The sequence below is a fragment of the Drosophila suzukii genome, chromosome X, assembly GCF_043229965.1.
Source record: "Drosophila suzukii chromosome X, CBGP_Dsuzu_IsoJpt1.0, whole genome shotgun sequence".
NCBI classification, from domain to species: Eukaryota; Metazoa; Arthropoda; class Insecta; order Diptera; family Drosophilidae; genus Drosophila; species Drosophila suzukii.
Genome location: NC_092084.1, coordinates 16,394,501 through 16,420,822, shown reverse-complemented (window position 1 = coordinate 16,420,822; position 26,322 = coordinate 16,394,501). Strand labels below are relative to the sequence as shown.

Genomic DNA, 26,322 nt, shown 5'->3' with positions numbered 1-26,322 from the left:
TAGCAACAGTTGCACAAGCATTTAGATATTTCCCAGGATAAACAACAAACTGGCAGCGTGACAGGTAGAAGAGGAGAGCAGGTAGTTCAGCTCGAGCTCTATGGATATACACAGATCCCTTCCTCCGATCTCCCAGCATTATTGTGTCACGCTCATATATTGAATAGACGGCAACCGGGAAACAAAGGTCCCGTAAAGGGATCTCATCGGGGGCTTAGATCTGATCCGATCTGCGGCAGGCTCAAGTGCCGTCCCGCTGAGTGAGCCAGGATATGGCATAAGCCATCGATCAACCCTCGCCTGCACACCCAAAGAAATTGTAAGTCCCTTTGGATTTGTTTATGTGTCATACATCCATTGCAAAGTTTAACGTTTTATAGAAGATTATATATATTTTCTATCTTTAATCCCACAAAAATACTAAGACTATAATATTGTATCACATTGTAGCACATATGTTTTAGATATAGAAGACCGGAAATATAAATCCCCATATTAAAATATGATAACCTAAAATAAATAATACTTTTTTCTTGGTGTATTCAAGTACTGTTACCATTTTACATATACTAGTTACAGTCACAGTTATAGTTATAGTCACAGTACTCGCTTTTTTCGATTATGTAAGCGGCGTAAATGGAACTGGTCGCCTTATAAACGCCTCACTTTTGCCGTGTTTGTTTTTCTTTCACGGGCTCGCAAGTTTTTGGGTGGGGTTGAGTAAGGTCCACCGTTACATGATCGTCTTATGCGACACATCCGCACTTTATGCCATCGCTCGACAACCTCACCATTGAAAGATGCCGTTTTTAATCATCCCCTGTGCCGCATGATGATAGCTCGATCATCAAAGATCATAATTTGCTTAATTTGCACGATCATTTCCAAGATCGTATCGTTTTGAATTAGCAATCCATTTGGCACGTGATAGGTTTGGTAATAATATATTTTTAAGGAAGTAATGTTTATAATATCATATTTTAGATTTCCTTTCCCTTGTAAACTTTCTATAAAGTTCTGATGACTTACCAACTATTATTAGCTGTATCAAGACTATAGGATAGTAAGCTATAGTATAGGATTAGGATCTTCTGCTTTAATCATCAGGATAATATCTTCTGGGGATTTCTTCGACGACTTATATTTTGAGCCCTTTCTTTATTGCCTGAGTTTATGGTCTTCAATACAATTCCAGGAACTTTTTGGGTTCCAATTCCAAGGATCAATAGCTTATAATAATAAAATATTTATGACTATGACCTGTCTTTGGGTATTCCAAGGTTACTAGTTTCCAGAAGCCTGATCTTTTATATACCTTTTCCCTTACAGAACCTTTCTCTCGTTCTATATCTTCAACCCCTCTGCATCATTGCATGCCCTGTTGCCTGCCACAATTTAGTTATATTTATTTTTGGAGGGTCCGCTTCACCTATAGAGACAATTAAAAGTGCGCCTACAACGAAAAATGTTACACTTTTGTGGCTTTTGTCAACTGCAGTCGCGTTTTAATTTCTTACTTTTCCCAGAAAAGGGAAAGAGAGAACGATAGTTAGATGGGGAAAGATACGTATTCTTTTGGTGGTTTTTTAATGGCCAAGTTGACAGTTTTCATAGACGGAAAATGTTTTTTATGATTGCGTTTCGTGGTTCTGGTTTTGTTCTTTTTTCCAGCTGACCCCAAATGACCTCATTTGTTGATTAAACAGTTTTTTTTTTTTTTTTGGGTATCTTACCTTGCAGGTCTGAAAGAATGCGCCAATGTTGTTTTTGGCATTGATAGCCGATGTTTGGGCATTTGTTGTTGTTGTTGCCGCTGTTGTTGTCTGCTGAGGTTGTTGTTGCAACAGCAATTGTTGTTGCCCCGCCAATGGGGCATGTGGCAGCGAAGTTTTAATGGCCACCGTGTCCATATTGATGGTTTGTTCGGTTTCCCCTCGAGAACTTTTCAGCACATTGTGTTTTTTTGGTACCTCCACAACTTCCGCAAAATGGGAAAAACAAGAAGAAGAAGAAGCCAGCAAGGGAAGTTGCCGCAACCCTTTTTGAGTTCTTGGGCAACTTCTTCGTTTTCTTCTCGTACCTTTTTGTAGTTTTTGTGCTTTTCGCACCTGTTTGCGTTCACTTAGCTGGGTTTTTTCTTTAGGTCTTTTGGCTTTTCCACAGCTTAGCCACCATTTGTTGTTATTGTGGCTCTTTTGGCTTTAATGTCACGCTCACAGAAACACACGCACACACTCAGAAGACGGCTTTAAAGAGCAACTGGGCTCTTAGAGTATATTTTGTTTTTGATTTCCCTTGATTAATCTTCTGTTTGCAGTACCACACAGTTCACAAAAAAATTGTTTCTACACGTTTGGTTTCACAAAAAAAATTGTTTTCTTTGTTGCTTTTGGAACAAAATTGTTTTGTTTGTTTTTAAACCAAAAAAAAAAAAGTTGTTTTGTTTGAAGCTGCGACGGCAACTGAGCCAACGTCTTTCGGAGTTGAGAGCGCAAACAACACTAAACATTCGACGCCAAGCAACCACAATTTCCCCGCTTCGAAGTCGGCGGCTCAAGTGGGAAATTACCTCGCTCTCGCGCTTTTGGGATATTTTCAAAGTGAGCAGGGAAATCGGGGAATTGCTTGCCTACTTTTGGGTGCTGCATTAAAATCAGGGTAATTTTCTGGGCGGGTTTTTATTTAATCACTAAAATATTTAAAATGTGCAAAATAATAATAAAATAAATAATATACAAGCATTTAAGCTATCATTGAATATTTACAAATTAATTTGCTCATAATATAACATTTCTATTTTTTGGCCGAAGTAAGTAATTTATGCTCATTTAAAACTTCTTATTCCGACATCAAATTCTTAAATTTAAATTAATTAATTTGACGAGATGCATTAAAATATATATATAAAATATATATATAGATAAAAATATAAATGTAAACATATATGGTTGTATATTATTTAAAGAACCTATTAAACTCCTTATAAAATCTGACAATGTTTAGTAAATTTCCCCAAGCCAAGTTCGAAATTCTGAGCAAAGCTTAAGACATAGTTGAGAAAATTACCCCTGAGTCAAGCAAATATTCTCTCAATACGATGGGAACTTTTCTCTCAATAACAATTCCCCCGGCAAATGAACTTTTATACCAAGCCAACTTGGAGCTTGGGAGACGGAGACCAAGTTGGTCTTATACGAAAACCAGAAATCTCCAAAGCACTGCTTGCTTCGAACTGGAGACCAAAGACAAAATGGCGGTTGTAAAGATCAGCATAGAAAACGAAAAAAGCAGAAAAAAACGATAAAAACAGAAAGACAGAAAAGTACGTAAATGAGAAAAAGGTACAGAGCAAGCGAAAAAAACACGTTTTCAGACTTAACGAGTTTTGTCGCAGTCGCAGTCGCCGTTGCTGTTCCCAAAATCAACGTGCAACAGCCAAAAAGGCAGAAAACCAAGAGAAACGCGAATAACAATAACAAAACATATTGTTATTGAGGTTGCCAAAGTGGGCTGTGGCAGGAGGGGGGCGTGGCAGTTGCGGGGGCAGATGCTGGTGGTGGTGATGGTATACCTTCCTATAAAGAAGGTATACTACATATACTACATACATAATATGCTCGTGATGCTGCAGACCTGGAGGCTGAGGTTGCTTCTTCTTGATCATCTTCTCTTTTATTTTTTTCGTACTTCTCCTTTTTGGTTCATGGCCCATTAGCTTTTGTTTTGGGGGCCAGTTTCTCCGGGGCTTTTCGTCGATTCCGCGGAGAAGCCTTGTTTATGTGGCACTCGGGGCAGTCAGGAGAATATTGCGCGCCAAAAGCCTCGAAAATCAGAGATCGAAGCCAAGCCAAGCCAAGCGCGCCTTTCAAGATGGGAGCTTATCATTAAACAAAAGACGCGAGATGGCCAAAAGCCTCTTAGGGACTTATCCCCCCTACCCTTAGACCCCTTTTTCATGGGTGCAGAGAGAAGAAAATGAAACCATCTCCATGAATTTATCATAATTTGGCTATACTTTTTAATAAAATATATGACACCTTTTTTCGGTCTTAGGATTTTGAATTTCTTATTAAAAATGAGATAGATATCTAAAGATATGTATGGATTAATATAATTAAATGAACCCATCCCCATTAATTAATCATAATTGGGATACTTTTTATGAAATAGAAATATGACACATTTTTTCGGTTTTAGGATTTCGCATTTCCAAGATACATATGTTTGGCTTAATATATTCCATTTTTCAGTTCAATTGACTATTACACTGCAGATCTTCTTTATAAAACGTTGTGTTATTGGAGACCTTAAAAGAAGTTGAATAATATAAACATTTTTGAAAATTATACAACCAAGTATTTATTTAATTTAAACATTGATAAACGAATCACAATTTCAAATCCCAGCTACTATATTGACTTAATTTAAACGAGCTTTCTGTTTGTTATTGCATAATTTTGAGAACTCTTGTCGATCTCTCTGTGATTTCCCCACATTTAAGTTGACAAGCCCAACTGACAACTGCAAATTCGGCTCAAACGTTGACAATTATCATAATTTTGTGTGTAGCTGCTGATCGTGCAGCAACCGGCAACAGATTGTGGCAATTACATTGGCATTCTTATGGCTCACATTGTAAAAACACACAAACACCTGCTGTTTTCTGGGTTGGCTAATTAAATTTAAATTCATTTGCCGCAGCTGCCGATTCGCCAAAATCACTTGTCGCCTTCGATTTCCCCCGCTCGCTCGTAAAAAGAAATCCAACATTTGCAACTTCTCCCCCGTCATAATAATTTGCAATTTTCCATGCTGCCAACCGCTAACGGCCAACATCACTCAGCTCATTATGGCCAGGCCAAAACTGGGCGCAGTGGGGGCGTGGCCGGCTGGAAATGGGAGGAAGGTCGCCTCCAGTCACCGCAACTTCGTAATAGCTGATCTACATTAGTCGGTTGCCCAATCGACTCCGTTTCGCCTAGTTAATGCTAATAAAGCAGGTGGAGTTAGATCTGAGTTGTTGGCCAAGAATTGGGTGGTCAGTGGGTGCCCGGGGATAAGCAGAAAATGATCCACTCCCTGACTTCCAATGAACATACCCCAAGAAAAACAGTTTTAAGCTCAATCTTGGGGCAACAATGTACCATAATTGGCTGAGATATATAGTACCAGCAGCTAGCTTGGGATCTAATCCTAACCATAACTTTAAATTACAACCTGGCATGTATAACTCCTGGTTAAGTATGTTCATAGCAATTTAACCCAAGCCTTTTAATTCTTTCTTTCTGTAGCTCAAAAATAATTGGCTGAGATATAACTAATAAATCTTTCTGAGGATTTTTTGCTAATGATAACCTTAAATTTTAACCTGTAATTAAAATACAGCTTGTTAATTGTATGTAACTTATAACCCTTGGATAAGTATGTTAACTGCAATTTTACCCAATTCTATAACAATTTATATCTGCTGATTAAAAATAAATGGCTGAGATATACCAGCATCTAACTTACGGTTAAATTTTGAACACAAAATTAAATTTCAACCTGAAATGTATAACTCCTGGTTAGGTATGTTTACTGCAATTTAACCCAAACCTTTATTCATTTTGTGGCGATCTAATTTGAGGTATATTAACAACTAGCTTGCGATCTAATTATAACCATATCTTTGAAATTTACCTTTAATATTTAACTACTGGTTAGTTATGTAAACGGCAACTTAAGCAACACCTTTGATATTTGTTATCTGCCCATCAAAAATAATTGGCTGAGATGTACCAGCCACTAGCTTACCACTTAATTCTAACCATAACTTTAAATATTAAACGGAAATTAAAGTTCAGTTTTTTATACCATTTACATTTTAACTCCTGGTAAGGAAGGAAAGCTGCAATTTTACCCAAAACTTGAACTGTTTTTTCTGCTGATCGAAAATACCTGGCACGTTCTTGGTACTTGTACCAATTTGAAATCCAGCTGCATTGGCAGGACTAAAAAGTCCTTGCAGCTGAAACTAAAGCCCGAAAAAAGGGCAGCTGGTTGTCTAAAATTTCGAAGATAAAGCTGGACAAGTGATCGTAAAAGCAGGGGGATATGTATGTATATGTATTTAGGACTCGGTTATAGAACTTGGCTGCCAGCCAATTTATGTGCACAAATTAACAAGCGAACAGGGAAGACAGAGAGAGAAAAAACGGCAGCATAAAGGCAATCAAAAGGCTGCCACATAAATTTATGAGCTGCGTCAGAAGAAATCCCCGCTGCGGCCAAGAGAAGTGGCGATAAAAAGCGGGGATATCGGAGATATCGAGCTTATGGACGCGTGCTGCTCCATAAAAGGGGTTTCGAGGGGGGTTTCGAAGGGGGTTCCGAAGGGGGTTCCAAAGGAAGGGTTCCAAAAGGGGCTCTCGGGGGGCCAACGAGGGATCATCGCGCGCGCGCACATAAAACTCGAAACCAGGAAAAGGAGCCAGAGCTGGCCAAACTGGTTCTTCCTTCTTCTTCGCGGGGGAAGACCCTTCTTGGCCCCACCAACATGTCCTGCTCCTTGGCTAAATTTAGCACGAGCTGGCCATCAAGCTCAGCTGGCTGAAAAAGGGCTAAAGCCAAGTTAAGATCAGTTTTTTGGACTTTGTACGCCAGTTTGTTGTTTGCGCGCCATTTTCCAGCCACAACGAGGTAACAAATAGTAAACAACAGCCAAAGGCAATTGCAGTTGGCCATCTAAGTACCGAGGTACATGTGTGGAACCACATATATATTTAGCTATATGCCCAAAGTTGGACATTGCCCACTGAGGGCACTCACATTGCAGGAAAGAAGAAGTGATCATAAATCATCACATACGCATGGCTAAGAATTATAAGCAGTTGGGGAGTTCACTAATTTTTAAAGGAACAATTAAAAATAATAAATAGAATTTTTCCTATTCAGTCAGTTTAAAAAAGTAATGTCTTAAATATGAAGTTAATAATAAATCTAAAAGCATAATTTATAAGTAACCATAACAAACTAATGTTATGGTTAAAATTAACGAATACAGATAGTTATGTTACTATGAAAAAAGTTTACTATATCTTATAGCATGGTAATCGTATCGTAAGTTGTATCTATTTACACTTCGATGGGTAGGGATCATTTAACTATTGGTAAATTTGACCAAAGAGAGATATATTAAAAATATATTAGTATTTTTTTATCATTTTAAATACTCAAGAAAAAAACAAAAAAACATATGGCTCTAGACATAGTTTTAAAAAAAATATTTTCAAAACCCTCCGATTTAGTTAATTCCATTTTTGTGCAATTGATTTACTCAAGACATAGTCCCAAAGTGAAGGAGCTACCCTCTTGGCAGAAAACTTGGCTCCAAGCCGTTTGGGCCTTGTTTGGCCAGTGGTTGTCGCCTCTTGGCCAGGCTCCAATCGTTTCGGATGGGATTGCCTGAGTACTGGTACTCGAACTCGTACTCGCACATTGGATTTGTTTGCCCGTTTGCCTTTTATTTGTTTGTTTGGTTTCGTTTCGTCTGGTTTGGTTTGGTTTGGTTCCTTCGCTCGTTTGTTTGTCTATTTGTTTGTTTTGGTCTGCTTTTGGCGCGTGTGCAGCGCGGCCAACTGTACCAAGATCAACAGCAACTGCAACTGCAGCATATACCGCAGTGTTGCAATGTTGCTGCTGTGCAGGCAGCTTAATTGACACGGCAGCAACATCGTCAGCAGCGGCAGCAATTAATAATAGCCGCCGTGTCTCCCTTTCTCCGCTTTTCTCTGGAGACATTGCCGGCGTCGCGAGTCGCGACAAGCAGCATAAATTGCAGTTGCCATTGCCAGCAACAGCAGCAACATCAGCAACTGCTGCACAAACGGCAGCAACATCGGCCGCAGCAGCAGCATCAACAAGTCAATGGTAAATTTATGTTTGACTCGTGCTCAAGTCAGCCACTGAAGACTGGCTTCAAGTGAAAGATAAGTTGCAGTCAGAAAAAATCAAGAAAAATGTTTACAAGCTTCGAAACATATAACCTTCAATAACCTACATCTTTCCCAGAGTAGAAACAGTTGGACTTTGATTGAATCCATTTTAAATTCTAAAAACAAATAAATTTAATGTTACCCCATGTTTAGTGAGAATCAAATTGTCTCAAACCATAATAAACTCTCAATTTTTTCCAAGTGTGTTCAGTTATCGAGGCCTGATTGCCTTCTTCTTCGCTTCGATGATCCCCAAATGAAAGAATTTGATTGCGTATCAACTTACACGAAGGAAAAAACCAGAGAAAAAGGATCGAGATAATTCTTTAGGAGTCAGCCTTTGTTCTGGCTTATGCCTTAGGGTTTTAATACCCAAACAAAAGGTCGCCTAAGCATCCTTAACTCTTAGATAAGCTTCTTATTTAAGGTTTTACAGTCATTGCAACAATAGGCATAAGTCTTGAATCTCTGGGGATTTCAGACACAAGAGCCTTTATAAAATAAACTTCTTAAAGAAGTTGAAATTAAACTCTCAACAAATCCTTAAAGGGCGGTATTTTTTATAAGGTTGGGCCTAACCTTTCAACAAATCCTAAAAGTATTCAGATTCTAGATAAGTTAGTATAATTTTCTTATTGTGCATTACTCCCAGCTTAAAATTAAATATATTGGTTGTAACAATCCCAAAAATGTGCAGGAATTGTATGTATAATGAAAAAAGACCTCAATATTTAATTTAAAAAGTTATATTTTCCAGCTTTTCTTAAAAAAAATGCCACGAATTTCAACCAGTCAATATTTTATATACAAAGCGGGATGTACAAAATATGAAACCGAAACATTTCTTCCATTCGAATGCCTTTCTCCGGACTAGAATGGTTTTAGAATGGGTGATCGGTGATCATCCTCGGGTTCCTTCTCCTCTTCCTCTCCCTGGCTAATTACGAGGCCAATCAAAGCTCGATGCGAGTCAATTAAGAGATTGTCGAACAGCTTGTTCGATGGCGATGGCGATCCGTGATCGGGAGCTCGCCACGAGGATATTTACCTCTCTGCCCGGCTCCTCTGCTCCTCTTTTCCAGCAATGACAATTGTTACCTGATCGGGCGATATATATCTATATATATGCTCACATACGAGTATGTGTGGAGAAGGGAGTCAGTCCCGGGGGGAGTTACCACTTTTGGGTGCAGCTGGTCAACCAGTTTGGCGCGTGCTCCTCGTGCTCCCTTTCTCCAGCCGCTCTGTCTTTCCATCTGACTTGTATTTTTGCACAAATGAATTAATTAAAGACGACGACGGACCATTAAAGACCGATGGAGAATTGCAGGGGGAGCTCCGAGTTCAGGAGGTATTAAATGCAGATCGGCAGCTGCCGCTAGAAGTACTCCTTCCCCAGGCGAATGCGCTCCTTCGATTTGCGCCGGTTGCTCACGCCATCCGTCTCGTCCATCATGCTCTCCAGCATTCGCTCCTGGCGAGGATTCAGGGCGGCCAAGTGGATCTCCCTGGTGGCACGGAACTTTCCGCAGTTGAACAAGTGCTCGTTTTCCAGCCGCACGTAGTTCCAAATGAAGCGTCTGCGGGCAGGGGGCAGAATACACTCAACAAAACGGGGTCGCACGCTGTTTCACCACCTCAATTGGTTTATTGGAAAAACGCCCTCCTCTTATTTAGAATTTTTTGTCAGTATAATAAATTATTATTTAATTATTAAGGGAAGTTTAGTAAGATACGGAACGTTTGAACGACCGCTTGTTAAATTAAAAGTAGGATTTAACCTCTAATTTTCCATTCTTTTTCTACTTTTATTTTACTTTCTTTTTTTTTTTCTACATGTAGAAGAGAATATTACCTTAAGTTTGTCTAAGTATGCTTATAGAAATAAAAAACCTTAACAGTTTTATAATCACAATTAAAATGACATTCAAACTGATTAACTGAAATAAACATTTTCAGAATGGAAAAAAAATCTTTAAAAATTCAATTCCTTGATATCCTTTACAAATTTAAAAAATGAACATTAATGCTGTATAATATAATAATCTATAACAATAAATACATTTTACGGAGGCCTTTTAAACAATCATAGAAATTAAAGTTAAGCAACTGCTTCGAAATGAAAGGCGTTTTTCCAAAATAAATCAATAGTGGTGTTTGCAGTTCTAGTAACGCGGTTATCCCCTGCAACCCCCCCGCTCTCACCTGGTGATCTCGAGGATACTGCTGATGGTCTTTATATTATAGGGGGTCATAAGATTGTGGTACAGAATGGCGAACTCCACGGCCCAGAAGAGCCGCAGCACCAGATTCTCCACGATCACGAAGTAGTAGAATGCTTGCGGATAGACCAGTTGCTTCCTCAGGAAAATACGCTCTCCTCGCATTATGGTGAACAGTCCAAAGTCCCGGATGACGTCCCACAAATAGCAATAGACGGTGGCCACCACGCAGCTGGCGAGGAATAGCCAGGTGTACGGGTTACTGAACGTATTGGCATATTCACCTGCGGGCGAGGGTTTCAGGGTTTCAGGACTTGTGCTTTGAGTTAGGATCCCATCCTATTTTTTTTTGGGACAACCATTACCCTCCGAATTGCGGCGCAGCGTGGCGAATAGGACCACCAGAAATGTGGTGGAGTACTTCCCGGCATTGATCAGATAGCTCACCGACTTGGAACCACTGTCCCGAAATCTCCGCAAGCACTGGGCAAATCGAAACCAGCCCGGCAAACACATTGTTATCGGTACAATCACATCCGGTTCGAAGCAGTTGTGGACCCGTTCGTATCGCAGCCAACTTATCGCATAGAATCGCACGATATAATAGTGATCCACAATGCAGGTGACCAGCGAATTGAGCTGATCACCCATCCAGAAGTCGGCGAAACCAACGTAGTGCAGCGGTGCGGTGATCACACGACCCACCAACTTAATGGTCCACCACCTAGCGGGCCAGTTCATCACGGGCAGCGGCACCACCAGCAGACCCACCATGATCAGGATGAGGGCCAGTGGGAAGACAAAGGGATCCGGTATGCCCATGGACTTGTGGTGCAGGAACCCCAGCATGGACAGGGCCCACAGGATCCCGAAGGTGCAGGCGATCTCCAGGAAGGTGGCCGGCTGCAGGTGACTCCGGGGGTCAATCTCGAAGATCAGCACATGGTTGACCCCGGCCTGCTGCCATCCGGCCACATTGGCTGCCATGTAGAAGTTGAAGATCACCCAGGTGAAGGGACCGCGGTACAGGCGCATCAGACCCGGGGTATCGTCCTCTGACGGAGCTCGTTTCCAGTCTACAATTGGGGATGGGATGGGATGGGAGCAAGGGAAGTCAAATGGTACCCTGGTATATATATCCTACAGGCCACACTGATAAAACTTTAAGCATTATTTAATTTAATAAAAAAGAATTTGATTTTAAAATCAAAATTTAAAGTCCCTAAGTCAAATATTATACTTAAATTAAAAATTTCCATATTGAAATTCGATAAAAACATTTAATTCAGTTTTTTTTTTAATTTTATAAGAAATAATTGAGTTTTAAATTTTAATTCAATTGATTAACTATAATTCTTAAATGTTATATTTTCCTATTTTAAATTAATATTTAAAGTGAAATTATTTAATCTAATCATAAAATTAATGCATTTACTACATTTTTTTTATCAGTGCAGCAATACCCAGTAAAAGGGCGGCTTAAATAGGAAACTCAAGAAATAACTAAAGAGATTTCTGGAGGAGATTACGTAAGAGAACTAGAAAACAGAAACCGAACAACTTAGATCGGTTGTGAAATGTTATAAAACCTGTGTCTTAGATTGCGAACCTATAAAGATATCTATAGGAGATAAGAAAACCTGAGCATTTTTACTGGGCATTGGGGGATGAGGAATGGGGAACGGGAAAATCAAACCCAAGACGATGAGGTCAACCCATTGCAATACCAACAACCTACAGCTTATCGCGGTGGCCAGGAGCAGCATGATAAGCATCCCAAGGGCTATTCCCGCCCTGAAGACCATCGCCGGCGGAGTGGGCTCTCCCAGGGGCGGAACCCGGAGCTTCTCCATCGCCAACGACCGATCCCCGTTCGCCAGATGGACTGTATACAGATCCTCCACCTCGATGGTCATGCGCTGCAACTGCCGTACTTCCGTAAAGGGAGCCACCAGGACGTTCTCCACGAACCACCTGCCCGCCGCTACGGATTTCATATTCTTGTCGTACTTTTTGCAGATCTTCCGGAAACCCGTCTCATTCAATGACTGATAGTTTTGGATTAGCACCAGACTCAGATAGAACTCGGCATAGGCATAACTCAGCTGGCGAGTGGTCATCGTCTTCTTTTGAATACTCGAGGAATCGGCTCGTTGATTGGAGAGTAGCGAAGAATCACTGCCCGTGTGTCCGGGTACCCGGGAATAGGCCAAAAGCTGCAGCTTCAGATGGCCATGCTTCCGGCGGGCCTCCAAGATTTTCTCCAGAAAGAAGTTGTTCACCCCGTCCAATTCCGTTTGGCACTCGGTGAGGAAGGTCTCCTCGAAGGCCCTGTAATAGGCCTGAACCTCGTAGTCATCGGAAGTTAACGGCGAGGGGGCGTTCTCCACGCCTTGTTTGATCAGCTCCTTGAGATCCTTTTTAGGGGGCGGGGTTTGTGTAGGTTATATACCATATATCATATATCGTATCACAAATAGCCAGTTATCCAGCTTACCGCATATCGCATATACTGCTGGCGCCACTCGATCGTCAGGTGGGACTCGAAAGTCTTGCCAAACTTCATCCTCGGCACGGGCAAGCACGCCCCCAAGGCGTGGCTGCTATATAGCTTATGCTAGCTAGATTCGTCAGGCTCTACAAATTCTGACATCTTTCTCCTGGCAGTACCTTGGCCTAACTAGGAATTCCCATTTAAAACTGTACCCCATACCAAAATATGCTCGTATAACACAACTTGCCAATTTTGGCTTCAAAGAAAGTCTTACCTTTTTTCAGACCTTATAGGTGGTTCAAACGGTAAATGGATTTCAAAGTTAAACATACCTGAAAATAAATTAAAAAATAATATTCGTAATTAGTAATTAATTTATTCAATAATATATATTCATTATTATCTTAGTTTAATGACTTAATCCTATCCATTGCTTTGGAAATGCAATATCTAAAGTGTTAGTATTACTTAAACCAATGAATATAAACAGCGAGAACTTGCCTGATATCAGTGATAATTAAACTTGTTGCATACAACTAATAACATTAATTAAGCCCTCAAGATAAATTACAATTTATTTTTAAAACAGTAATTAATTACTCTAGCGTTTCCTTTGTGTATAATCCAGCCGGCAAACCTTTGTGCAAAGTCTGGTTCCCCAACTTCCCTCGATTGTGAGTCACTTCCTCGATCTCATTATGCGTTCGCACGCTGTTCCTCGCGGATCGTCTTCCTGTCCATCAGAAAATCCCCAACCAAGTGAGTCAGTTACCCAGAGAACACACCAACTCTTCGAAGAACCGAGTTCCCGTCGAGTGAACCCAAAATTGCAACTCAGCGAAGCGATAGTGCCCACGATAACGATCGTAAAACTGACTTATCAGAGGCTTTGTGAGGAAATAAAAAATATTCTTTACTATATTAGATAAGAAAAAAAGGAGCTATCAACTTGGGCTCGTCCGGGAATTGAACCCGGGACCTCTCGCACCCGAAGCGAGAATCATACCTCTAGACCAACGAGCCAAACACCCCTTGCGAAAGAGAGCGGCGAAAAAGCCGATAGGAAGACCGTGCTTTCAATCTGGAATTGCGAAAGCAGCAATTACGAACTGCCAAAATGGCTAAGAAGAATTCTACACTATGCTTTCTTCGCTTTTCGTTCTTCATTCTTCGGAACTTGTGGGTCTTCTGAGGGCCGCTCGAGGGTGACGATCAGCCGACGCCTACGACAAAAGTGCCGCTAGAATGACAACCGCAAACTGGAAAAAAAAGACGTAAGACAAAAGAATGGCTTAAGATTCTCAAGAACTCCCCATTGTTGTTCTTTTGGGGTACTATTACGCAACCGGGGTTGCCAGATCTTGTGGCAATAGCAATTAATTTATGGCCGTAAGACAATTAATTGACAAAAAGCACAAAAACCAGCAGCTACCGCAAATCGATTTGTTACTCTTATTCGAATTTGTAGCATTTAACCCGAAGCCATTTTAAGAACTTAATACACTCTGAGTTCTGATTGGGGTCACAGGGTAGCGCCCCTTTTGCGGCCAATCGGAATTCCAGCTTGAATTCGTAATTAATTAGCCGCCTGGGTGAGGCCTGCAGCTAGACAAATTGTTAAGGGGATCGGTCGGAGACCCATTCTCAAGGCAGGCGAATTTTTGTACCCTATAATACCTTCTTCTTGCACTGGGGCGAGGCAAATTCATTAACCATATAGGTTTATACTATTTTCTTTAGTATACTCGTCTGCAGAACACAGATCGTAACATCATATATTTACTAATTAAATACTAAATAATACTTATTATGCAAATGCAAATGGTTTTTATAGTACATAATAATAAAGTAAATGAAATGAGAAATGAGGAAAAAATTAATTAAGCGCATTTAAATAATGCTCTCTTTATAGAGTCACATCCAGCTTTAATACTATACTCGCAATACTGATAATAAGAAATAAGGGGTGCGGAAAACGAAAGGAAGCCCATCTTCACGCACTGGATCCCCGATTGCTGGCCAGAAGATACAAGATCCCAGATCCAGTTGCTGCAATTTTCGCAATCAATCAATTAGAGGGGAAGATCGAAGATCGCTTCCTCTGCTCCTCGAATGGCGCCAAAACGGAAGCTATAACATCCGATCGTTGTTGGGGACAGATATACTATGTATGTATATGTGGATATCAGCGTTCATATTCAAAGGTGGTGTGGTCAGATTACAGGTGATTTTGCCAAGTGCTCGAAGCGGTCCCCACCCAATGCCAACTTCCGTTTTGATTGAGCCCACAATTGGCCAGCGCTGACAGACCAGAGCATTATAATCTTGGCCAGAACTCCGCAACTTGTGCAACTTCCGCGCTCCAATTGTGCAAATTATGGCATCGCTCAGGTGTAATTACAAATGTCAGTGCCTCGCCAATTGCCAATTGGCAATGCGTAATTGGCTAATTGAATTGCCTGCCATTGAGCGTTGATCGTTGGCTGGCTGATCGTTGGATCGCTGATCGGCTATCTGAAGACCAAACCCACATCCACATCCGATCATCCATCTTGGCTATCTGCCAAACATCCCGAACATCAATCATCCGATTTTCCCCTCCCCTCCCAAAAAACCAAATTCTGTGTTCTCTTCTTTTCGCTTTCCCGGGTGGTCTGCTCCAATGCCCTCTGATCCCAGTTCCCAAATCACCGAACTTAGCTCCATTCTGTGGGTGGCTAATGGCCTAAACAAAACCCAGCAGACCACACATTCACTCAGCGCTTTTCTCGCTTTTCCATTTCCCAAGAAAAGCAAACAAACACAATGCCAAGCGGGATGCGGGATGCGGAGATTGGGGAACTATAAAAGCCGAGTTGCCTTAAAGCATGGCCCAAAGCTCGATTTCGCCACTGGATTCCGATTTCATGTGGAATCTAGATCAGGAATCCCAGTCCCGCAGGCTGGCGATTTATTTTTTTGATCACCTGCAGGCTACAGTGGTCTAAGTTTATGACTCACGAATTTATTAATTAAGATCATTCAAAATATCCATTAAAAACATGTTAAAGTTTAATTGTCTTCGCATTATCCTAATATCACACTAAAATTGGTTGTGAGTTACTTATTATTTGGCCATTTCTTAATAAAACATTTTGAATATCTTTTGGTCACATTTTTTGTTGAAAATACTTACGTATACGATTTAGAAAGTTTGGCAAGGTATTTCTCGACTAAAAAAATATTTATTTAAGCTTCTGAAAGAGACTAACTATATACTTCAATAAATATTTTCCTTAAAAACATTCAATAATTGCATTTATTACTTTTTACAAGCACGAATCATTAATTGGTCAACCTGTTTGACTTGATATGATTATGTGACCGTAGTAAGGCGCCGAAAAGAAAGCAAAACAGCAAATTAGAAATTGAATTAGAAGTGAAAAATCGGTAGAGCAACGAACATGGCAGGAAATGGGCATTATTCTGGGCCCGGCCATAACAATTACAACTAAGATGGCCATTACACTTACAATTACCACCGAAAAGAGGGAGACATGAAGAAGAATTTCTAATCTTGCCGCCAATGTCGACGCTTTCACCTTTACTTTATCTCTGAGTCAGGTATTTTTGGTTTTCTGTTCGGTTTTTGGCCGAGATTCAACGTCTGACCACGGAAATGTAAATGGAAATGTAAATGCCGTGTAAATACAAAGCGGCGAGCAGACTAATTGATAATGCAACAATGGCTCAGCGGAAGTGCAGCGATCGAGTTTGAATTCAACTCGCTTCGATTCGATTCGATTCGAATTTGGAATCGATTTTGGTTGCCTTGTGATTGATTGTGTCTCAATTAGAGGCAAATTGCCCCAGCTGTGACAACTCAGCACAAAATGGAAAACAAACTAATGAGATTCGTCTGATTTGGGTCTGGACCATCCACCGATTAGCTAATGAGATCCCGTATGCATTTGGAAATTTTGAATAAACCACGGAAATTACACAAGCATTAGGGTTGGGGGAAAACAATATTGCCAGTGTTGATGAACAAATTATGACACAACGTTAAGAGAAAGCTCAGAAATAGTATGCAAAACTTGGTAAAACTTAAGGGTATTTAGTAACATCTTATTAGAATTGTATTTCACAATTTTGTAGTTGGTTAAATTGCTAACATTTTTTATTACCTTAATGCACTATAAAATTAGCAAGAAGAATATCATTTGGGTAAACATAAAATTCTATCTCACAGTAAAGTGAAATAATCATCCAGTTGATTACGAATTCGGCTAAAAACCTTAATGACTCTTTGATGCTTAAGCAGAATATGCAACGAACTATAAATATTCATAAGAGGCCTACAATGTAGCTCGTAATGGGATTGCAATCGGAATTAATTTTCCCGTTCTGGGCAACTTCATTAGGAGCCTAATTGAGACATATATTGGGTGAGGGAAAACCCGGAAAACACTGTCCATTTGGGCTACCGTTTTCTTGTTGCCATTACCATTTTACCATGGGCTGGCCACGCACATTTCCACAGAAAATCAATTCGGAAACAAAAGACTTCGGACACGAACTCGACTCAACGAGAAATGGTAACAGTTTAAAAGGTTCATTGAACATGGACAACTCATGGACAACTTTCGAATGGCCAACAACATGATGTTGCCGTGTTGTTGCCACAATTACCGCAACAAGATCGAAGAGGTCGGTTTCCATTCGGAATACGAAATGCGGGTGCTATATGTGCTATACCAACTCAACATTCGCTTTCTGGCCCTGAAACAACAATGCCGACCATGATGTTGGCCAAAAATAACACATCGTGCTCATGACTTTACATTTGCTGCCAACGATTACCAAATTTAAATAAAGTTTGTCATTTTTTTTATTTGTTGAGGGAGAGGGGGCGCTTTGATGAGTTGTGAACAGCAATTAACGAGCACAGTCTTTATAGGAAAATATACACAGTAACATTATGCGGAAGATGGTTTGAAGTACTTTTGGGGTTTGTAGTACTTTGAAGCAAGTAACCAAAAATAAGATAATTATATACAAATATTATTAGAACTTTGAAAAAAATACATTTCAGAACAAATATCTATAGCGGAAACAAAATAGCTCCTCTATGCATTACAAATTTGCATAACATCCCTCACAAAAACCAAATACAAAATGCCTATTAAGGAACTAAATCAGTTTTTGCGGTTTAATCGTAAAACCACAAAGAGCTTACCGATCCGTCTATTAAAATTTACAGCCCATATACTCTTTCTTAATAACTAAATTGGAATATCTCATGTGAGCATTAAAACCCCCATCAAAACAGTTTAATTCGTGCAACCTGTCTTCCATTTGTAACCCCTATTCTGGTTGTCAAGTTGCCTGCTTTTTTAAACAGAGTCATATATGTGTATGCACAAGACCGACTGATCTGGTCAGTGTTTTTAGAGGGGGAATAGACCCCTTTCGACTTTACTTTACAGCCAGAAAGGAGTCGAGGCGAAGACGAAGACGTTCTTCTTTTCGGCCAAAAGAGCTCTTCTTTTCACAGGCAGCGTCTTCGAGCGGAACCGTCTTGGATCAACTTTTTCCTGTTCGCTTTTTTTTTGGCAGCTGCTCCAGCGACAGGTGTACCTAAATCCCACATATCTGCATACAGCAGTGATCAAAACCATAGGAGTGCAAAACTTTAAAAATAAATTTTTACCATACTTCAGTATTGTGTTATTTTTAATGCTATTTTATAACCCACATGAATATTTAACATGGAAATGCAAAATATTTGAAATACAATTTTTTTAACCATTTTTATAAGTACGAGTAAAACAATGAGATCTGCATGTTTATTATCCTATAATTTCGAATTTTTTTGCAAGCATTGTTTTACTTACTTTAAACGTAAATGCAAATACCACTATTACTTTGAAGTGAGTTGTAGGCAGTATTACTTGTGGGAGGAAAAGGTTTTATTTGCGCACCCCCATATTATAACCATTTTTTGGCCACCTTTGGCACACGCACTTGCCCTGAAAGTTTTCTCACATTCTTAATGACAGCCAATGGTCGAGGCGGCGGGGAAATCATCATTTGCTTTTGGCCATAAATATCAAATTCATATTAGTTGCCAACCAAGTGGAACCCCCTCGATCCGCCGACCCGACCCGTTTGTTTGGCTTATCGTGTGAACTAATCTAAGGGGAGTCTTCAACTCCTCAAGTCTTCGAGTCTCGGAACTGGAACTGGAGTCGAAGTCGTAGCTGTGAAATGATGTGCGAGTCTATGAGCATAATACTTCCCCCATAATGCCCTTAGCCCCTTTCGAGACCCTGGTATATGTATATCATGGACCGATTGTTGACCGTCTACGCTGAAATTGAAGCCCAGGAAAATGGTGCGACTGGAAGTTGTTTGCAGCTACTTTATTACACTCGGCACTCGGCACCACAAAAGAGCCAAGACGTTCGTCTGAAGGTTTCCCTGACTGATATATATATATATATAAGTTGGCTTACGTATATATATCGTTTTTTGTCGCCGAGGGTCTCTCGTTGCAGTTGAGTGCCCCCGACTCCGGCAAAAGAAACACATTAAAAGCATATCAAGTGGAATCATCGGTGTGTTCTCAGCGTTTGTCAGTTGCAGGTTGCAAGTTGCTAGTTGCATGTTGCAGGTTGCTACTTGTGGCGGAAGCTAATGCCCGAAAAAAAATAAAGGAAAATAAAAAACTCTGTTGACTTTGACCAACAATCTTGAAGAAAGCCCAAAACAATCAAATCACTTTGTCTTGAAGATAGACAATGGATCTGTAGATGGAATCGAAATCAAAGCTGGCAACTGTCAACAAATGTTTTTTTGGGCTTGGCCCACGCTATTTGGCCACATTTGATTGCCATTGTCTTTGTTGATTTGTTTCCATTATGTGGCATTGTCTGCGTGCGAGGATATGTCGGGGTATATCTGATTTTAAGAGGTCTTATAAAAATGGTGCACACTTTAACTAATCTCTTGGGAATCGGTTCAAATATTTTAATATAGATTTAGGTTTATTTAAAAAAGATTTTTAAATCCTTTTCATTATGAAATTACGTTTGATTATTAGATAACTTTATCAAAAGTCCGTGGGTTCTTTACATTTATCATTAATTTAAGAATAACAAAAGTATTTCTAGTAAATTAAAATGAAATCCAAAATTATTACTTATATAAAATATACATATTAGGAATACACATTTTTAAAGTATATATTGTAAACAAATTATATTGGGATTGTAAACTCCTCGACACATATCGTGTCGCCTGATACCACGCCTTGGATTTCGTGTGTTGCAAAAGCAGCAGCCATGTAAGAACTAAAACTGAAATAAGAGCACATGCCGTCCGTGCAATTAGTTTAATGTTAGTGGCCGCACCTAGGCCTCGCCTCGCCTCGAGATCTCGAGATCTCAAGATCCCAACGCCGGAACCCCGAACCCAAGCCCCAAACACCCAACTCCAAGCCCCCAACTCTTAACACTCATAGATCCCAACTCCCAGCTTCCAACTCCCATTTCTACTCGAAACGCTGACGATCCCATTCGAACTGGTCGATTGGAAGGGGCTAACTACTGTATCTGGTCGTAAGTGAGTCATGGCGATCGAGATTTATCCAATCGATAATTGAACAGCAACGCCCGAAGACAGTTACACAATGGCAAGCCATTATCGGATGCAAATGGGTGTGAAGATGATCAAGTACCCAAACATCACTATTTATGGGTAATATGCGAGATTAATCCCTGTCAAATGGGGCTGTGAAATTGGTTTAGATGGTGATAATGGTACAATCACTTAACTTAATTCTAATACGTTTGAAATTGATTCTCATAAATTATAATGGGAATGATGATCATTTAATAGTTATCCCAGTGATCCAAGATTCAAATCCATGTTTCAAACATAAATAATTCCGATTCGAGTCCCCCAAGCTCAATTTACACCACAGCAAATTACTTAGTTCTTACCTTGAGGGATCTATCTGCAAACGTGTTACCGATAAGTGGGAAAGTTTCAACTTGTTCATCTTTCATCTCCATATGTATGTATAACTAGAGCTGGGTCCCCTTGTCTGACATCCCATTTCTTGTTGCAATCGGACTAATTGTTGTACGAACTCGGGTTTTGCATAATTCCCCCGGCATAACCCCATTTTCGAGGAGGGGCCACTGCCAGGGCAATCATTAATATACAGATTTATGTTTATTAAGAGTTGCTCACTAAATTTATGCAACTGGGTGGCGCTCTCGGTTCCTCGAAGAACCCAGGAACCAACGAACCACTCCGCTTTGGGCCAACCAAACCGACAATTGGCCATGTGAAAAGTTTGCCTTGACTGAGAACTGAAACGGAGACAGTGAACCCACTCAGGGGAAGACGGTTGAACATTGGAGATTGAAGACTGTGGACTAGAGACTGCAGACTGAAAAGACCGGAGAAACTGAAGACTGAAGACCATAGAGTGGGTGGTTGGCCACCTTATATGGTGCATTTGTGGCGCCCACATCGTCGACTTGACGCACACACTCTCCTACAAAACTCAGCAGCCAATTAACACAATTTCGGCTAATGATATTGAAGGTTGTCAAATATCAACTGGAGGCCATCGAAAATTTGGTGCTTTCAGTTAAAGGTTTCCCTCAATTATAACTACTTTTAATGGAAAAACTACAAGGAGTACTACTTAAACTATATAAATTCGGACTCTTGAGAAATATCATAGAAATTAAACTTGGTATTTGATCTATAATTCTAAGAATACAAATAGCAAAATGGTTTTACTTAAAGGTTTCTCTAAATTGTATTTACTTTTTATGGGGGAATGACAAGGAATACTGCTTAAAATATATAAATTCTAACTCTTCAAAAACATTGTTAGAATTTAAACTTCATACATGATGATATGATGATAAACCTAAGAATATAAATAATAAAATGGTTTCAATGAAACGTTTCTCTTAATTATACCTACTTTTAATGGGAAAATTACAAGGAATACTATTTAAAATAGGTAACTGCAAACTCTTCACATATACTATTATAATTTAACTTGATATATGATCTATTAAGAGAATATTAATATACAAATTCCTACCTGTACGGCACAGTTGAGGAAGCAGTTGTTCTGCCCGGGTCCATTGAGCAGTCCCTTGGAGGAGGGTTCCAGTGTGGGCGAGGTCAAACTATTGGGCGCCCTCAGCAGTTCCAGAATGCGATTCCTCTCCGATCCGTTTTGGATTGAACCCACGGCATAAGGCTTGGGCGGCTGGGCGTATAGGCTGTTTGTGGGCGTGGCAGGTGTGGCAGCTGCGCCACTGGCCAACCGATATAGTGTGCCCGGAGTGGTCATGCTGCGTCCACTTCTGGCTGACATCCAAAAATGTAGCTGCAAAGGGAGAAGAAAAGGGAGAACGAGCTTAGAGACAAGTGTCACTCAACAAATGGATCCCTCATGACAGCCTGATGTTGACCCAAAACCAAGGTGTCCAAAATGTCCAAACATCTCCGCATGTCAGTGGAGAAACCAAGAGATTTGAGAGCTGAGATTTGAGATCCGAGATTCGAGATGATGTGGGTTGGCCCTGACGTGTCGCCGGCAATTAGTAGCAGCTGTGAAAATTCCCTCATGCAAAGCAAAAGCGTGATCACGAAGGTGGAATTCGAGTAGTACACGGAAACCCCAGATGAACTAAGAGGTCACTGAGTATGTAAGCCCAAAAGACTTCATCTAACAATAAAAAAACCAACCAAAAATCGTGTAGTTGAAAAATAAATTCTAACAAATTAAAAAACCTCTCAAATGCTGCATTAAAAAATATTTTATTACAATTATGTAGATATGATAATTCAATGGAGAAGTGTGCCAAAAACGTTTATCCCTGACAATTCGCCATAAATTAATACAAAATCAGCCTGTCGGATTAGCGATTCTTTGTGCAAGAGAAGTGCGGTCATAAATATTAATGAAGTGAAATCGGTGATGGCGAGAGTCCTTAAGAACCGAGTTGATTGGCCAAACCGGAATGAGTAGACCCTGCCAGTCTCCTCCAGAGTTCTGCGAGTGAAAGTCAAGAATGCCAAGATTGGATTGGATACTCTATCTATATATTCCCCTGAGAGCCATGCACTTCTTGCGTGAAGTGGCGTGCCGTGAGTATTTGTGTCACTTGGGCGGAAATGGCCAACTCGGATTATGCAACCGTTAATTGCAGGCCAGCCATCGTCATTCGCAATTCATTCATCAAATTGCACGACGAGGCCAAGACATTTTTTATTTTGTTTTGTTTGGCCACATTTTCTGCTTTGCAATGCGAGCAAAAATAGTTGAGCAACCCAGATGGCGAAGAAACTTTCTCAAAGAAGTAAGCAAATAAAATTTCTAAGCCAAAAAAAAACGTAATAAACGAACTAAAAAAACAGAAAAAAATAAATCTTCAGACAAGGTTCCACCGAGATTTGAACTCGGATCGCAGGATTCAGAGTCCTGAGTGCTAACCATTACACCATGGAACCCACATGACGACCGTCAAACAGAATGTTGCTTACAACTTTCCTGTGCATATTTTCGAGAGCTATTTTTAGCTGATAGCGATAATTAAAAATAGAAATGCTGAGTCTGAATAATTCTGGACTTAGCTGGAATTTTTATTTAATATTCCTTTTCTGTTTTAATATGTATATTCTTCCCGGAATATATTAATTTTTGTAAGCTGCACCTGATTGAACCCATTCCGGGGAGCTTATTTTTTTCGTTAAATATTAAAAAAAAAACCAAATGCTCTCCAATTTCCAATTCCGAACACAAATCACTTTGATAAATATGTTTTTGTTGAACGCCGAACATTTGAATATTAAATTCCAATCCAAATCGGTATTGACCTCGATTCCGGGAATTAGTTTTTCAAGTGGAAACCCGAGAGCTCTGCGCATGAAAATGAAAATAAAAACGAAAATCGAGCCCAGAAGTCGAAAGATTCCCAATGGTCAATTTGGGTTTTATGCGCCGAACGTTGCTAATTGATAAATGCTGCCATAGGGCACCAGCCAGCTCACCTTTTCCGATCCCGATCCGCTGCACCCTAATTAGCATAATCTTCCCGAGCGGCAGTTGCACCTGCAACAGTAACCGTTTTGCATATTAATCGAGTTGGTTGGAAGAAAAAATACAAGAAAAAAAACAAAGAGTCTGGAGGAAGGGGCAGCGGCATTTCAATTGCTGTTGCGTGAAATGCAACAATTTGTGGCAGCAGCAACAGCCAATCAACATTCGACATCGTCTTGCTGTCAATTCAATTTTAGGATCTATCATTGGGCCATGCAACATCATAAGTGCGGATAAACTTTATAATTTTCCACTTCTCTTTCCTTTTTTTTTTGGATAATTAAGAAATTCTTGTTAAATTGCAAGTGAAGCAGGCAAAATAAAATGAGGCAATGCAACTCACGCAATCGTAAATGTTGCTTTATGAGTTTTCTCTCTTTATCGATATTAATTATTAAATATTTCGCAAAAAGAGATGAGATATTTAACGAGAAATTGAAGTATAATGGCATGTTCATAAAATAGTGATCTCATTGATCATGAAACAAGCTATTAAAGTTGGTTTTCCTCATTGAAATTTTCCATTACAGAAATATCTAATCATTAAAAAAAAGTCCCAATAATTTTTCCAACTGTTTTGTACCTAAAAATCGTAAAAATACCTTATTTTTCAGGATGCTCCAGAAAGCATTCCTTTTGTTTTAGTCAGAGTTCAAGTTGCCTCATTTTAAATGAATCTTCAAGTGGCCGAAAGACAAAGAATAAAGCTGTTTTATTCAGCTGTTTTGGGAATAAAAATAAGCAAGAGCAACCTCCTTTCTCTTCCCAATGGGCCACACACATTTGGGCCTGTATATTTTCCCTGTTCTGGTCGGTCACGCACTCGAATTTTCGCGACAATTACGCAGACTTCGGGCTAATGGGTTCTGGCCACTCATTATGCTGTTGTCTTCCGTCTTGGCCCGAGTCTTAACCCATGCCTTAACCCATGCTGGCGCCACCAGATCGGTCCATTAGTCATGAGTGGCCACTGGCCAGGGGATAGGTATACATATATATATATGTACATGGTGAACAGTGGATTGTGGAAGTGGATTGACCTCGCCGGAAAAACGTGACATAATGCAAATCGCACTGGGGGCAGATAATGGCCCAAGTGGTCTGCTGGCCACAATAAAATTCAAAACGAAATGAATTGGTTGAAATGAAAATGGGTTTGGTCTTTGTTTCAATATTAAAAATTCTCAGGAAACAGATTTAAGGCCAGCTTATCAGGGGTACCAAAATGTAAGCTAAAATTGGAACTAACACAATGTTTTCTTTGAAAATAAACACGTTTTAATAATACAGTCTCCAAGCTTCTTAAAATATTTGAGATATTGAAGTCCCCTAAGGTCAATTTGATCAAAATTGGAAGTCTCATCGAAAACAGATCGTCTGAAAGACGGATTTAAACTAATCCAGTCCGAAATGTTCGGGATTGGGGAAACTTTCTTCTTTGTGTTACAGATTCTTGTGGTTCCATTAGACCGGGCCTTCAGGCCTCCCTGCATTTTCCTCGGATTTTCCCCGGATCACCCACCGCCAGTCTGCATGACTGACAATTACAATAGCTCAATCAAGTACACAGCCACCTGCCTGGGTAATACTACTCATGGTTCCGAGACCGGGTCTCATCTCCATGCTGCCTTCATATTCCCCCCCACCTGCACCTCCGACGTCCCGTCCCGATGATTAGGCCCCAATTGCTCTAGAAACTATGCCAAGAATGTTGAGCACCTGTTGGCATCATTTCTGCGGCAGGCAAACGAGTGGCTTGTCTCCGACCCTGAGAAATCAATGCAGTTTCTTCTCCCCGGCTTTGTTTATCGACTCTACCCGACTTTACTACACTGCTTTACTCAACCCAACTGCACTGCGAATGAATCGGTTGAACGTGTCGGAGCTGGGAGCTCAAAGCTAGCATCACTTCCATGGTTGACCATATATCTTGGGGCTCCAATTGACCAGCTGCTGGGTTAGAAAAATTAAAAAAAAAAGTGGGAGCTGATGTGCCCACGTGTTGCTGCTGCCTTCTCTTCACGTACTTAATTTGACAATTTAACGGCCAGCAAAGCATTTCGATTCGGAACTCGGTCCCACACAAAAGTAAGACCCTACAGATAACGCGTTTATCTATTGAAACGCCACCCACACACCTCCCATGCACCTGAGTGCACTGAGAACTATCAGCTGTATGTTCTTCATTAATTAAAACCACAATAAATCTGTTATAAAAAAAAGTTACTTTGTTTCGGCTTAAAGTGGTGAATGTGACCATCTAATAATACAATCAAAATACATTAGAAAATTAGAAAAATATAAAAACAATTTTATTTTTAAATGCGGAAAGATAATATTTAAAAGATTATTTAATGTGTTTGCCACTTTTATTACCATTAGTTTTTAAAACATAAAGACCACTTTATAGAGATGATTATTTCCTGTGTATAAGCTCTACATAGCACAGCCAAACTGAACCGAAATGCAGTCAGGTCTGGCGACTTAAATCGAACTCCACCGATCCGAATCGAA

General features: G+C 40.1%; 2 protein-coding genes and 2 non-coding genes across 6 annotated transcripts in view; all 4 read right to left on the bottom strand.

Moving 5' to 3' along the window:
• ec (ubiquitin specific peptidase echinus) overlaps window positions 1-26,322 on the bottom strand; it is a 54,939-nt gene that overhangs the window by 21,839 nt on the left and 6,778 nt on the right. Inside the window, exon 2 of one of the 2 annotated variants that reach the window (XM_017086911.4) lies at window positions 21,802-22,092. In XM_017086911.4, the coding sequence (XP_016942400.2) occupies window positions 21,802-22,080 (279 nt within the window). In that variant the 5' untranslated portion in view covers window positions 22,081-22,092. Of the gene's footprint in view, window positions 1-1,733; window positions 2,489-21,801; window positions 22,093-26,322 lie in introns of those variants that run through there. The other variant, XM_017086912.4, reaches the window with a different exon arrangement.
• LOC108019160 (solute carrier family 53 member 1) lies at window positions 8,756-12,924 on the bottom strand. 2 transcript variants are annotated; one of them, XM_017086913.4, is made up of 5 exons: window positions 12,693-12,924; window positions 11,934-12,612; window positions 10,561-11,271; window positions 10,179-10,479; window positions 8,756-9,553 (listed from the first exon to the last, which is right to left on the bottom strand). In XM_017086913.4, the coding sequence occupies exons 1-5, from the start codon at window positions 12,759-12,761 to the stop codon at window positions 9,352-9,354; spliced, it is 1,962 nt and encodes a 653-aa protein (XP_016942402.2). In that variant the 5' UTR covers window positions 12,762-12,924; the 3' UTR covers window positions 8,756-9,351. The 2 variants fall into 2 exon arrangements, 1 of the variants encoding a protein (XP_016942402.2); XR_011604763.1 differs by lacking the exons at window positions 11,934-12,612; window positions 12,693-12,924 and having other exon boundaries at window positions 8,757-9,071; window positions 9,152-9,553; window positions 10,561-11,293.
• On the bottom strand, window positions 13,641-13,712 carry TRNAP-CGG (transfer RNA proline (anticodon CGG)). The gene has a single exon. It is a non-coding gene; the product is annotated as a tRNA-Pro (tRNA).
• On the bottom strand, window positions 23,148-23,219 carry TRNAQ-CUG (transfer RNA glutamine (anticodon CUG)). The gene has a single exon. It is a non-coding gene; the product is annotated as a tRNA-Gln (tRNA).